This window comes from Ornithorhynchus anatinus, chromosome 4, assembly GCF_004115215.2.
Source record: "Ornithorhynchus anatinus isolate Pmale09 chromosome 4, mOrnAna1.pri.v4, whole genome shotgun sequence".
NCBI classification, from domain to species: Eukaryota; Metazoa; Chordata; class Mammalia; order Monotremata; family Ornithorhynchidae; genus Ornithorhynchus; species Ornithorhynchus anatinus.
In genome coordinates, this window is record NC_041731.1 from 59,338,091 (window position 1) to 59,351,112 (window position 13,022).

The 13,022-nt window shown below is 47.5% G+C and overlaps 1 protein-coding gene across 1 annotated transcript in view; it reads left to right on the plus strand.

The window, feature by feature from the left end:
- The window catches only part of PTDSS1 (phosphatidylserine synthase 1), a 66,372-nt gene extending 61,976 nt beyond the window's left edge, over positions 1-4,396 (plus strand). Inside the window, exons 11-13 of the mRNA XM_029063898.1 lie at positions 1,043-1,111; positions 2,506-2,575; positions 3,745-4,396. Of these exons, the coding sequence (XP_028919731.1) occupies positions 1,043-1,111; positions 2,506-2,575; positions 3,745-3,854 (249 nt within the window). The 3' untranslated portion in view covers positions 3,855-4,396. The remainder of the gene's footprint in view (positions 1-1,042; positions 1,112-2,505; positions 2,576-3,744) is intronic.
- Positions 4,397-13,022: the final 8,626 nt, after the last annotated feature.

Below are 13,022 nucleotides of genomic sequence, written 5' to 3' on the forward strand. Positions count from 1 at the left end.
CCGAGTACCCTACTAAGTGCTTGGGAGAGTACGGAGTTGTAGACACATTCCCTGCCCACAAGGAGCTTACGTCTAGAGGATACGTACGTAAGCATGTATGTCTTGATTCTATTTATTGCCTTGATTCTATTTATTGCTCTTGATTCTATTTATTGCTCTTGAGTCTATTTATTGCCATTGTTTTTGTCTGTCTCTCTCCCCCAGTTAGACTGTGCGCCCGTCAAAGGGCAGGGACTGTCTCTGTCTGTTATCGATTTGTACATTAGCGCTTAGTACAGTGCTCTGCCCATAGTAAGCGCTCAGTAAATACAATTGAATGAATGAATGAATGAATAAGCACTACGGGTGGGGTGACGGTCTAGTGCGTAATGGGTAAAGATCCAAGTGACGCAGAAGGAAGGGTGAATAGGGGAAATAAGGGCCGACTCAGGAAAGACCTCTCTGGAAGAGATGTGGTTTTAGGAGGGCTTTGAAGGTGGGGAGAGTGGTGGGTGGTCGTCACGTAGGAAGGAGGAGGGAGTTCTAGGCCAGAGGGTGGATGTGGGTCATGGGTCGGCAGTGAGATAGGTGATATCGAGCTACAGTGAGTGGGTTGGTGTTAGAGGAGTGAAGTGTGTGGACTAGGCTGTAGTAGGAAATCAGTGAGGTAAAGTCAGAGGGGGGCAAGAGGAGTGTTTTAAAACCGATGGGAAGTAGTTTCTGTTTGATGCGGAGGCGGGTGGGCAACCGTCAGAGGCTTTTGAGGAGAGGGGAGACGTGGGACGGGACGTCGGCACATTTCTTTGGAAACATAATCCGGGCAACAGAATGAAATACAGACTGGAGGTAGATGGCTGATCCCCTTGCCTCGGTGGGTGCGTAGCTTTCCAAGTAACGGTTGTATTCGGCCACCGTGTGAATTTGGCTTCTGCCCACCAGGACGTCGCTACGTCTTGGTAATTTACTGAACCGTGGTGGAGCCGTGCCCATTGAAAGTTAAGATACTCGTTCTCTTGATGCGCTATTATTTGTAAATTTGGGTTTTTATTGTCTTGTTCTGCAGGCTTTTACCACTTTCCTGTGTTTGTATGGCATGGTTTGGTATGCGGAACACTGTGGTCACCGAGAAAAGGTACTGGAAAGGAGATCCAGATCTTACGCTTTAAATAATCCACTTACTGCCTAGAAATGTGAGCAATGAGCCGTTAAGCTGGTATAGAGTCTAAGGAATAAGGCTGACACCAAATAGGAGCTCTGTTCTCTCCTTGTGGCTCTCAGTACCTGTACACACTCTGCTCTTCAGGGCTGGGGGAATCACGGGGAGTAAATCTACCCTCTGCCGAGCTTGATTCCGGCACATAATCACAGCCCGAGGGGCGGCTCCCTCCGCAGACACCAGCCGGGCAGCCCGGACCTGCATCTTTGAGCCGTGTCTGCCTCCGCGGGAGTCAGACAGTTAGTCATATTTATTGAGTGCTTACTATGTGCAGAGCACCATACTAAACTCCTGGAAGAATACTGTATAGCAATAAACAGACAAATTCCCTGCCCACAAGGAGTTTACAGTCCAGAGGAGCCACGTAGCAGGATTCTGGGGGGCTCACCTGATGTGCCCCAGGGTTTGGATTTGTGCTCCAGCTAAACGTGGAGAATTCTTGAGTACAGCAGAGCACGGAGGGGTGCCGGATTCTAGGCTGACTTCAGCCCATCTTCCCCTCTGAAGTGATAAAGAAGCAGCATGGCTCAGTGGAAAGAGCCCAGGCTTGGGCGTCAGAGGACGTGCATTCTAATCCCGTCTCCGCCACTTATCAGCTGTGTGACTTGGGGCAAGTCACTTCGCTTCTCTGTGCCTCAGTTCCCTCATCTGTAAAATGGGGATTAAGTCTGTGAGCCCTACGTGGGACAACCTGATCACCTTGTATCTACCCCAGGACTTAGAACAGTGCTTGGCACATACTAAGCCCTTAACAAATACCATCATTATTATTATAAACCTGACTTATTAGGCCTTTAATTGTTCAAAGGAGAGCTTTTCATGCCAGGATTCGATGGATGTGCTTTGATGCTGCCCACAGGCACATGACTTTCCACCACCCCGTTCAGTAGTAGCACTTTCAGTGTCTGTCTTCCTGCAGTTTAGACATCCCCCACTTCTGTCATGCCATTTCTCTCAGTTGCTCAGCCAGTCAGTGGTATTTATTGAATGCTTACTGTTCGCAGCGCTTGGGACGGTATAATTCAGTGGAGTGGGGAATCACGTTCCCTGCCCACGAAGAGCTTATAGGCAAGCATTTTTTGAAGGGGTTTTTTTTTCCCATCTTGGTAACTTGTAAGATAGAAAACTGGCACATATTGGCCTAACTCAGAGTTGATGGGAGAGACGCAAAGAGGTTTCATCATATTCCCCAGGCCCCTCAGTCAGGTTTATCAGGAGCTGCTGTGAGATTCAGGTACCTTGTGCTACTTTTGACCACTTCCTTCCAGGAAAGCAAGACGACCATTAACATTGCATCTCTTCTTTTCCAGACCTATTCCGAATGTGAAGACAGCACTTACAGTCCAGATGTCTCCTGGCTTCATTCGAAATTTACAAAAGGTATACGAGGCCTGCTGGCTGCTTATTTTACTCTACCCACTGTCCCCAAGAACCACTTTTGGCCTTTTGTGGGTTTGATTCTTGGATTTGTAAAAATCTTCTACTGAGGTTCTTTTCATCTTCATCAGTACGCTATCAGAACTTCTCCTGACTTTGGTCATGAAGGGGTTTCACCTTGGAGAAAGAGTTGCCCGCAGGAGTGTTTTCTCCTTTAAAAAAAATAGAACCGCTTCCAATTTGAAAGTGAGACGGTGTGAAAACTCACCTCAAGCATTGCCTCTGAGTTAAATGGCCACAGTTTCAGAAATTTAAGGGACTGAAACTGGTCTGTGTCTTTTTTGATGTGGGAAGGGGTGCCAGAGGCAAAAAGAATGGAAGCTTTGGTTCAAGGGGAAAAGAAGTGCAGCGATTGTTCTCAATTTGAGTCAGAGATAACCCCCCCTCAACATTTCAGTCCAGAAATTAAAGCTCTTCAAGTCCAGAGGGACCGTTCCAGGTGGCTGCCGGGCCGGCAGCGCCCCCGGCTCGGGTTTCGGGGGTTGTTGTCATGGCGATGCCCGAGGCCGAACAAGGGAGGATTTTGAGCCCGAAGTGGGGGGCTCCAAGGGAGGGGACTGGCCTGGCACACACAGGCCGCACGGCTGGGAGGCCTCGGGAGAAGCCAGTGGTGCCAAGTGCCTCGTTCTGAAATACCCCAGTGCCAGATTGGGCCCAGCGCCTGGTGTGCGCCTGTCAACACCGTGCTCCCCCCACCCCGCGGGTCCCGTCTGGGTCCGCAAGCCGGCGGGGGACGCGAGTTGGCCAGAATTTTAGCCATTGGGAAGGAGAAATGCATCCTGAGAGCTCCTGGCAGTTTCATCTTTCAGAGTGAGCATTCACTGACCTGCCCTTTTCCCTCCCACTCAGTGTCATGATAACCTGCCTTTATAGTCCCATTTACAAGTTTTCCAGCCAATAAAAGTTGTGCTCGTTCATCTGTGTTCTCCAGGCTCAGGCCTGGGAGTGAGTGATACCGTCACCCGACTGGGTAGGCCACTAGATGGGGTGATAGTATCAGCCAAAAAGAACTAACCTCCGCTTAGTCCATTTTGGGCATTTCAGGGAAAGAATTTAAAAACTCCCAGGGGATCGCTGGGAAAATGACGACAAATTTTGATCCCTCCAAACAGGTAATGAAGACAGCCCACCCAAGCATTCAGGAAACAGTGAAAGCCATTCTTCCAGAAGACGGAATCGCCATTCCAAAGCAAAAGTAACCAATGGAGTGGGCAAGAAGTAAAGGACCCCGGTTGATTCAAGTTGTTCCTGAGAGTGCCTAGGACCGGGGGAATCCAAACCAGTTCCCAGCTAGAAGGTTAATATGCGGAAAGAAAACAGGAGGAGGGGAAGGAAAACTTTTTTCTTTTCATTAATGGAGGGCTAGTCTCCGTGTCCAGATGGGACTGTCGCCCGTCTCTTCCAGATCATTGCCTGTTGTCACTTGCCACCCACTGGGTTTAATCTAAATTTTTCCTTCCCTTGGCACTTGGCCACCACTAGTAGTGCCGGGTTTTCAGAGGGAAAAGTATGCTGTGTTGTGCACTTCTGCCAAGAGCATCCATGTGTTCAGATATTGTGGTTGCGTTTTAGGTGTCTTCAGTAAGGCCCTAAGGTGTCTTTGGTCTGGACACCTGAAATCTTCTGTATTCACTGTTGCAATATGGGAAGTTTTTTTGTTTTGTTTTTCTTTTGTTTTTTCCTTGAAAGGAGGAAAATTATCCTTTTTTAGTCTTGGCTGTGTGTGTCTAGTTTGTTTTCTCTTCCTTCCTTCCTTCCTTCCTTCCTTCCTTCCTTCCTTCCTTCCTTCCTTCCTTCCTTCCTTCCTTCCTTCCTTCCTTCCTTCCTTCCTTCCTTCCTTCCTTCCTTCCTTCCTTCCTTCCTTCCTCTCCTCCCTCTCCTCCCTCTCCTCCCTCTCCTCCCTCTCCTCCCTCCCTCTCCTCCCTCCCTCTCCTCCCTCCCTCTCCTCCCTCCCTCTCCTCCCTCCCTCTCCTCCCTCCCTCTCCTCCCTCCCTCTCCTCCCTCCCTCTCCTCCCTCCCTCTCCTCCCTCCCTCTCCTTCCTCCCTCTCCTTCCTCCCTCTCCTTCCTCCCTCTCCTTCCTCCCTCTCCTTCCTCCCTCTCCTTCCTCTCCTTCCTCTCCTTCCTCCCTTTCTTCCTCTCCTTCCTCCCTTTCTACCTTCCTTCCTCTCCTTCCTCTCCTTCCCACCCCCAAAAACAAAATGGCAGAAGTCTGTGTGCCAGCAAAAAAGGTCAGGTATCTTGCATAGGATGTTGGGACTTCAGATTTTATAGTTGTTCCATTGAGCTTGTCCATTTACCCTGAAATTTCCACAGCGCGTATGAAACGAACCTGTTACAGAGGCAGTGAGCACTGAGGCTCCTGTCTACATCCAGATGGCTTTACATTTATTTTACCTTGTTTTTCTTCCGAGGTGTAGTGGTTGACCTTAGGTATGTCTTTTAGTGTCACATGTGAGGTGCTGGTAAGTCTGTTATACTTTCAGCTGTGCCATGCTTTGTAGAACACTTGTCCCCTTTTACCACCTTCACCTCTGCTGGATCTCAATTTTAAATAAAATGATTTGTGTTCAAGCCCATCAAAGGCCTGGTTTCGAAAGTTATTTCTTCCTGGCATAATTTCTTCATAAATGTACAGTCATTTTCAGTCTTAAGTAATTGCTGTATTTTCCAAGGGAGCTTTAGGTTAACTTGACTGAGTGACTGTGCATACGGCCATTTCCTAAACCCTGCAGATTATCAATGGCCGATAAACAATTCTTTTGTTGTTCACCACTACGGTAATGGTTACATCAACCAAGTCAGATTCTTTCCTTGTAAGTGGCCACTGCTCTGTCGATTGACCTTTCCATGTAAAGTTGCTGAAAGGATCCATTGACACCCTCATCTGGTTGAGGACAGAGGTTTGACTGTCTTTTTTCTCTCTCTCTCTCTCTCTCTCTCTCTCTCTCTCTCTCATAAGGAAGCCCTTAGCAATAGAAATCTGATGTTTTTCAGAGTTCTGCAAAGTGATTCGGGGTGGAAGGGTTAAACGAATGATGAGAGGTCACATCCTGTTGTCCACTTTTCTTTGAAACAACTTAGCGGGGGAAATCTGTAACCCACGCAGTACAACTCAACAGTCAAGATGGGTAAGACTGCGTAAACATCGAATGGAGCCAAAGAATTCTGGTGTTGACTCACTAGTGCAGCCCAGCCTAGTGGATAGAGCAAGGGCCTGGGAATCTAATCCCAGGTCCTGGGTTCTGATCCCGGCTCTGCCACTTGTCTGCTGTGTGACCTTGAGCAAGTCATTTCACTTCTCTGGGCCTCAGTTACCTCACCCGTAAAATGGGGATTGAGACTGTGAGCCCGATATGGGACAGGGACTGTGTCCAACTTGATTCCCTTGTGTCTACCCCAGTGCTTCGAACAGCACCTGGCACATAGTAGTCGCTTAATAAATACCACAGTTATTATTATTAGTGTGAGATCGAGCTGAAGAAGGTAACTGTGATTGCCACAGACTGTGTAATGTAATATTTAATATTGTAAAGGTGGCATTATTGTAATATTGAAAGGTGCCAGAAAAGCAGCGTGGCTCAGTAGAAAGAGCCCGAGCTTGGGAGTCAGAGGTCATGGGTTCGAATTCCGGCTCTGGCACTTGTCAGCTGTGTGACTGTGGGCAAGTCACTTCACTTCTCTGTGCCTCAGTTCCCTCATCTGTAAAATGGGGATTAACTGTGAGCCTCACGGGGGACAACCCGATTACCCTGTATCTACCCCAGCGCTCAGAACAGTGCTCTGCACATAGCGCTTAACAAATACCAACATTATTATTATTATTTTGGAGGAAATACAGTAAGGCACACAAGAACTTGAATGCACCTATAGGCCCCTTTGGAAACCCATTTTTTCAAATTCGCAGGTAAAGGTGCCATCTTGGGAACTGTTGTATATCGAAAGTTGTGTTGTTTGACTTCCACCAGGTTGAAAGTTTTGGGAGAGTAAAAGGGCCGGCCAGGAAAATTAGCCCAGAAGACTATCAGGTTTTTCCCTTTGCCGTGTTTTCATTCTGACAACATTCCGAGGACACTGTCTCCTCTGGCTTTTAGCATTTAGCTTGTTACTTGATGTTTTTTGAAAGCTAACTTCTTTCTTGGTTGGCACATTGACACTGCCCTGGTTTTTAAATTGCTTTAGCTCTGGAGACAGTGTGGTGATTTCCCAACCTGGCTAATGCCTAATCATAATATGTACAATGTCAGTCAGTCCAAAAGTTAGTACAGTGCCTGGCACAAATTAAGCACTTAAGTACCAAAATAAATAAATAGTATTTATTGAGCACTTAGTGTGTGCAGGGCACTGTGCTAAGTATAATACAGTAGAGTACAGTAGGCATGATCCTTGCTCTCAAGGAACTTACAGTCCAGAGAGGGAGACAGACATTAAAATATTTCAGGGATAAGGGAAATAGTAGTTTCCCTGGTTCATCTTCATCCTTGGGCAAGTCACTTCACTTCTGTGCCTCAGTTACCTCATGTATAAAATAGGGATTAAGACTGTGTAAGCCCAGTGTGGGACCGAGTTTGTGTCCGATCCAATATGCTCGTGTCCGCTCCAGTGCTTGGTATAGTGCTTGGCACTAATAAGTGCTTGACAAATACCACAATTATCATCGTTATTGTTATTCATCCGAAAACTTGAGTCAAGGAGACGGGTGTGGTTGATGGCTCTGATTAGACCATCCTTAAATTTTCCCAGGTCAGGAGTCTTGGACGATGTTTTCCTTCAAGTCCTACTGAACTGAATGTGAAAAGGGGGATTCTCAAATGGTCTTCTCCCCAGATACCAACTTTTTATTTTTCCTCTTCATGTGCTCTTGCTGATAGTGATGGTAATTGAAAAAAAAAAATCCAAATTTTTTTTTAAAAGTGCAAAAAAACCATTGACCAATAACTGAAGCTGAGGAGATCTTACGTTCTGTCAACCTCTAATCCTATTGCCACTTAGCCTTCCCTATCCCGTGGAATTGAGCCTCATATACGCAGGAAATAGGATGAATGCTTTTTATTATATCTGAAAGGATTCGTTGATTTCTAAAGTGTTTATACCAGTTTCACTAAATTCGGGGTTTCAGCTCCTTAGAAACTGTAACTTTTTAATATGGTTTTGGAGAGAATTTTGTATTCATTTTTGGATCAATAAAAATAGAATTTTAGTGCTTATAGAACCCTGTTCCAAGCACATGGGAGAGTACAGTGGTTAGTAGACATGACCCCTGCCATCAAGGAGTTGGAAGTCTAGCGAAGGAGACGGACACTAAAATAAATTACAGGTGGTCCGAGGTGAAGAGAGAGAGAGAGAGAGAATGACAGTGAACATCCAATGCTTAGATGGAGAAATGGTGAATTGACAGTAGCAGGAGTGGACATGGATAGCGGGGAGAGATGAGATGATTCAGAGACAGCGTCTCGTGGAGGAGATATAATAATGGTGGTATTTGTTAAGTGCTTACTATGTGCAAAGCACTGTTCTAAGCACTGGGGAATACAAGGTGATCGGGTTGTCCCACGTGGGGCTCACAGTTTAAGTCGCCATTTTACAGATGAGGGAACCGAGGCACAGAGAAGCGAAGTGACTTGCCCAAAGTCACACAGCTGGCAAGCGGAGGAGCCGGAATTAGAACCCATGACCTCTGACTCCCAAGCCCATGCTCATTCCACGGAGCCACGCTGCTTCTCTAAATGATTTAGAAGAGTCTTGATCTGTTTCTATTTGTGAACTGCTTTTGCCCCGCTGTGGCAAGTATTCCCTCTACTCATTCATTCGTTCATTCAGTCGTATTTACTGAGCACCTACTGTGTGCAAAGCACAGTCCACCTCATCTGATGAGCTGGGGAAGGTGAGAGTCTCTGGGACTCCAGAAGAGATGTGAATCTTTACCAAATGTCTCAGCTCCTTCATCCCTAGTCTTTAATCTTGGTCTACTCTCCAACAGTGTAGACGTCATCGCTTTTCTGCAACTGCACACTGCTCGGAATCGAAAAAGCAAGAGTCTGTTTATCCTGTTGGGTTTTTTTCAGGTGAACGAGGTCAGATTCAGCATGGCCTCATTGGAAGCAGTGAGCACTGGTCGGTATCTGGAGGGAAAGTTAAAAAATTTGAACGGAATAGGTGGAAACTCACCTACTGAACAGACTAAAAAGAACAATACAAATGGGAAGACTTAGCGTGTTATCTGTTTAAAATTCTGTGCCACATATGATGAGGAATTTTAGTGTCTGGGGAAGTTTACACTATCTGTCTTGAAAATTCATAAAAATGGAACCTTAATTTTACTCTTAACCTAAGAATAATAATAATAGCGGTACTTGTTAAGAGCTTACTATGTGCCAAGTATTATTCTAAGTGCCGGGGTAGATACGTATTAATCAGGTTGGACACAATCTTCACAGAGGAGCAGCGCGGCTCAGTGGAAAGAACACGGGCTTGGGAGTCAGAGGTCATGGGTTCTAATCCCGACTCCACCACTTGTCAGCTGTGTGACTTTGGGCAAGTCATTTAACTTCTCTGTGGCCTCAGTTACCTCACCTGTAAAATGGGGATTTTTAAAATTTTAAAGTAAAATTTAATGTAAATTAAGACTCTGAGCCCCACGTGGGACAACCTGATAACCTTGTATCTACCCCAGTGCTTAGAACAGTGCTTGGCACATAGTAAGCACTTAACAAATACCATAATTATTATTATTCTTTTTATTATCCCCATTTTACAGTTGAGGTACCTGGGGCACAGAGAAGGGAAGTGACTTGCCAAAGGTCAGACGGCAGACAAATGATGGAGTTGGGAACCCAGGTTCTTCTGCCTCCCGGGCCCATGGTCTATCCACTAGGCTCCACTGCTTCTCCTGCCACAACTTGTGAGCTTCCAGCATGCTCAAGGTCTCCAGTTGCCTCAATTCAGACGAATATGACAAAACCCAACTTATCTGATTGGTCTGGAGACCTTTCTCTGTTTGTATTCCTCTAGCCCTGACCTGGAGACTTGATCTGGCTGTTTTCTGACTGCATACCTTGAAAACCAAACTCTGCCCATAAAGCATCCACCCCCCGCTTTTAGCAGAAAGGAGGCTGGTGCCCACAGATCAGCTCGCCTTCTCTTAAACACCAGCGAGTACAGTAAATTCATTCGGATTACAGAAGGAGCCTGAGGGTTTTTGCTTTTCCAACCACCCCTATCACTTAAAGGGCCTGGGCTTTCGCCAGTGGCGATGCCCATCACCCAAGTGCTAATTAGGTTTTCTCACGTGCTATTGAAACATGCTAGAAACACCGCGCCCGCCCGAGTGTGTCGGTAAGCAAAGAGATGCCTCCTCGATATCAGGAAAGTTTTCTCTGAGCCACATTTGTCTCCTTGGTATTGACTCTTAATCTCTCCACAGCCAGCCCGGCCCCGGTTCCTCAGTTACTGTCACGTCGAGGTAGCGCGGCTTGCCGCTTTCCTGATGGAGTGGGAATCTCGCCGGCTACAACTTCTCAGGGACATAAAGATCGGTAGTACCTAGGAGTGAGAATAGAGTATCCAAATCACATTTTCAAGGATTAAAATATATTACCAGTGACCTTAAATGCGGTACTGAGGCACACGCAAGGTTTATTTAGCACGATCCCCCTCTGGGAAATCTCCGCATTACATCCTTGTCGTTACCTCCGGTGCGGCTGAGGACGCCGGTTTATTCGCTCCGTTCGAACCTCAAGCTTCGTGGATCGCGGCCTCGGGGAAGCAAAAGGCAGGCTCCCTGGTTGTGTGAGCCACTCTGAGCCTCAGGAAGTAGCTTCGCGTCTTTCCACATATGGAGGCCTAGTCGGGGAAGGGAGAAGGAGATTGGGGAGCGGGGGAGCCTCGGTGATCTAAAACCTCCTTTGCCGCGCTAGGGTTTGTGACCTTTAGGACGAGCCATCCTGTGGTTTCTGGAACTCTAGACAGCAACCATACATGGGTAGCTTTTTAATGCCCCCCGGCTTCCGGCTCTGTGCCCTCTCCCTCCCTCCCCTCCTCCCCCATCCGCATTTAGCTCGTGCTCAACCGTGGGTGGTCAACCCTCTCCCTTCATCCCTAGCCTTTTCTTCTCCTCCCCCCACTCCTCGTCGTTAAGACGGCTTACTCGGGCCCGGAGATCCCGGGCCTTAATTTTTATAGATTGTTCTACCACTGAGCTGCTCTCCAGATGTGGCTTTATTTGTGATTAACCGGTCACGTCCTCACTGGAAAGAGTCAGAGACGCATCCCTTCGTTGGGTAAAGACAGGGCTTTTCTCCTGTCTCGTGGTGAGCCGAATCTGACATGGCTTTTTTTTAAGGCGTGAGTCACGATCCTGACCTCAAAGCTTCGTGGGATCTTCTCCTGATGCCCTGGGCCAAAATCGGCTCGGACAGCGGCGGTGCCTAGCGTGGAATGTTGTTCCACACACCAGAGGGCGGCCGTAGCTCCCTCTGCCTTGGGGAATCTGATTTATGGTCTGGAGAGGCCATAAAACCTCTGCTCTTCCCTTCTGAAAAAGGGTGAAGTATGGGAAAGAATGTAAATTATAAACACTGAATTCCTCTGATCAGCAATAATGTAAGGGCTAGTTTTTATTGTAGTGCGTGCATATGGATTTGATTTCTCGGGGTTTGGGGTTTGCTTTTTCCATATTTCTTGGGGTAGCAGATAAAAGTGAAACATCCCGCTGAGTTACGGCGCTTTCCCGAAACGAGAAACAGCATCTCGCGGATGATGCGATGGTCCAGAACTCTCCGAGCCGACCGCTAAGGTCATAAATAGGTAACGCCAGAGGCTCACGTTCGCCGAGCCCGCTGGCCCGCTGGCATCGGCTGTGTTTTGACTTTCTTCAAATAACTCTCTCCGAGCCTCACCTCAGCGAAGTCCCTCGTCCTTGCCTTTTTGGTCCAGCCGCGAAGCACAGAGGTCTTCTGTCTCGTGTTTTTATTTATTTTAAATGCCATTTTGGATGTGTGCTTCGAGTCCCACGGCAGAGCCCCCGCTCGTTAACTGAAAGCAGATCTGCTGCAGTTGGGAGGGCCACAGAGTCAGGAATCAAGGCCAGACGATCTTCTGTTTGTTTTGAATCCCCATTCCAGCAATAGGTCACCCATAGGCTTGGATTTCACAAGCCGGGCAGAACCTGCAGGGGCACAGAAAGAGAAGACGGGCCCCGACTTCTTGCTGCCGCGGTTCTTCCTGAGGGAAATGCCACAGAAACGAATCCCCAGCCCCGCTTGATGTTTTGGGGTTTTAAACCAGCCTTTCCAAACCAGAATTACCGTTAGCCTTGAATCACCATTAGGCGGTAAGAAAACACCACGGGTCTGAAAGTTCCCAAGACACATTTGTGCCTGCCTAAATTCTGAGTGCTTTTATGGAGGAATGAGGATTAAGTGGTGGAGTTGGGTTTCTTCTGTGTGGGCAAGGAGATCGTTCGTGGGAGATTGGAGTGCATAGGAAGGGTTTCAGACCCTCTCTCTGAATAGGTGACCGGTACAGGCTTAGATTCGCATGCATCCACATGCGTTCAGGTTCTTTGTTTCCACTTGTCACTTCACTGGCTTTATTTCTGACCGCATTTAGGTCAGACCGTTGCTAGGTTCGGCACGGCCACTGCTTCTCGGGGTAGGACGGGGTGTAAAGAAGCAGCAGCAGTCGGAGAGTCAATCGAAAAAGGCAAATAGTGTTTTGCGGTGACCACCCGGAGAAACGTACAAACTGAGCAAAGCTGACCCTCCCAGGGGACCTTCTCTGCGCTCTCTCTCTCTGCGTGGCTTTTATTCTGCGGTATCTCTGCACCAGCTCTCTGTTTACCCCTCTAATTTCAATAGCAGCAACCAGAGAGAAGACAAGCCGAGTGGTGGCATTCCTGAATCGCAAGGCAGGAAGGTAGCGAGGCATTCATTTCTCTGTGGTAGCTCAGAGAGCTGGTGAACTGAAGGCCATAACCACCTCCAAGCAGCACCTCTCCATCCAAAATAAGAAAAAAACACCCCAAAATGAAACAGAGAATGAGTTGTAGGACCCAAGCAGCGCACATTCCCAAAATGAACTGTAATAATAATAATTATGGTATATGCTAAGTGTGTCAGGCACTGTTCTAAGTGCTGGGAAAGATGCAATAATAATAGTAATGATAATGATTGTATTTGTTAAGCGCTTACTATGTGCCAAGCACTGTTCTAAGCACTGGGGTAGATACGAGGTAATGAGGTTGTCCCACATGGGGCTCACAGACTTAATCCCCATTTTACAGAGGAGGTAAATGGGGCACAAAGACATTAAGCGACTTGCCCAAAGCCACACAGCTGACAAGTGGCGGAGCCGGGATTAGAACCCACGACCTCTGACTCGCAAACCCAGGCT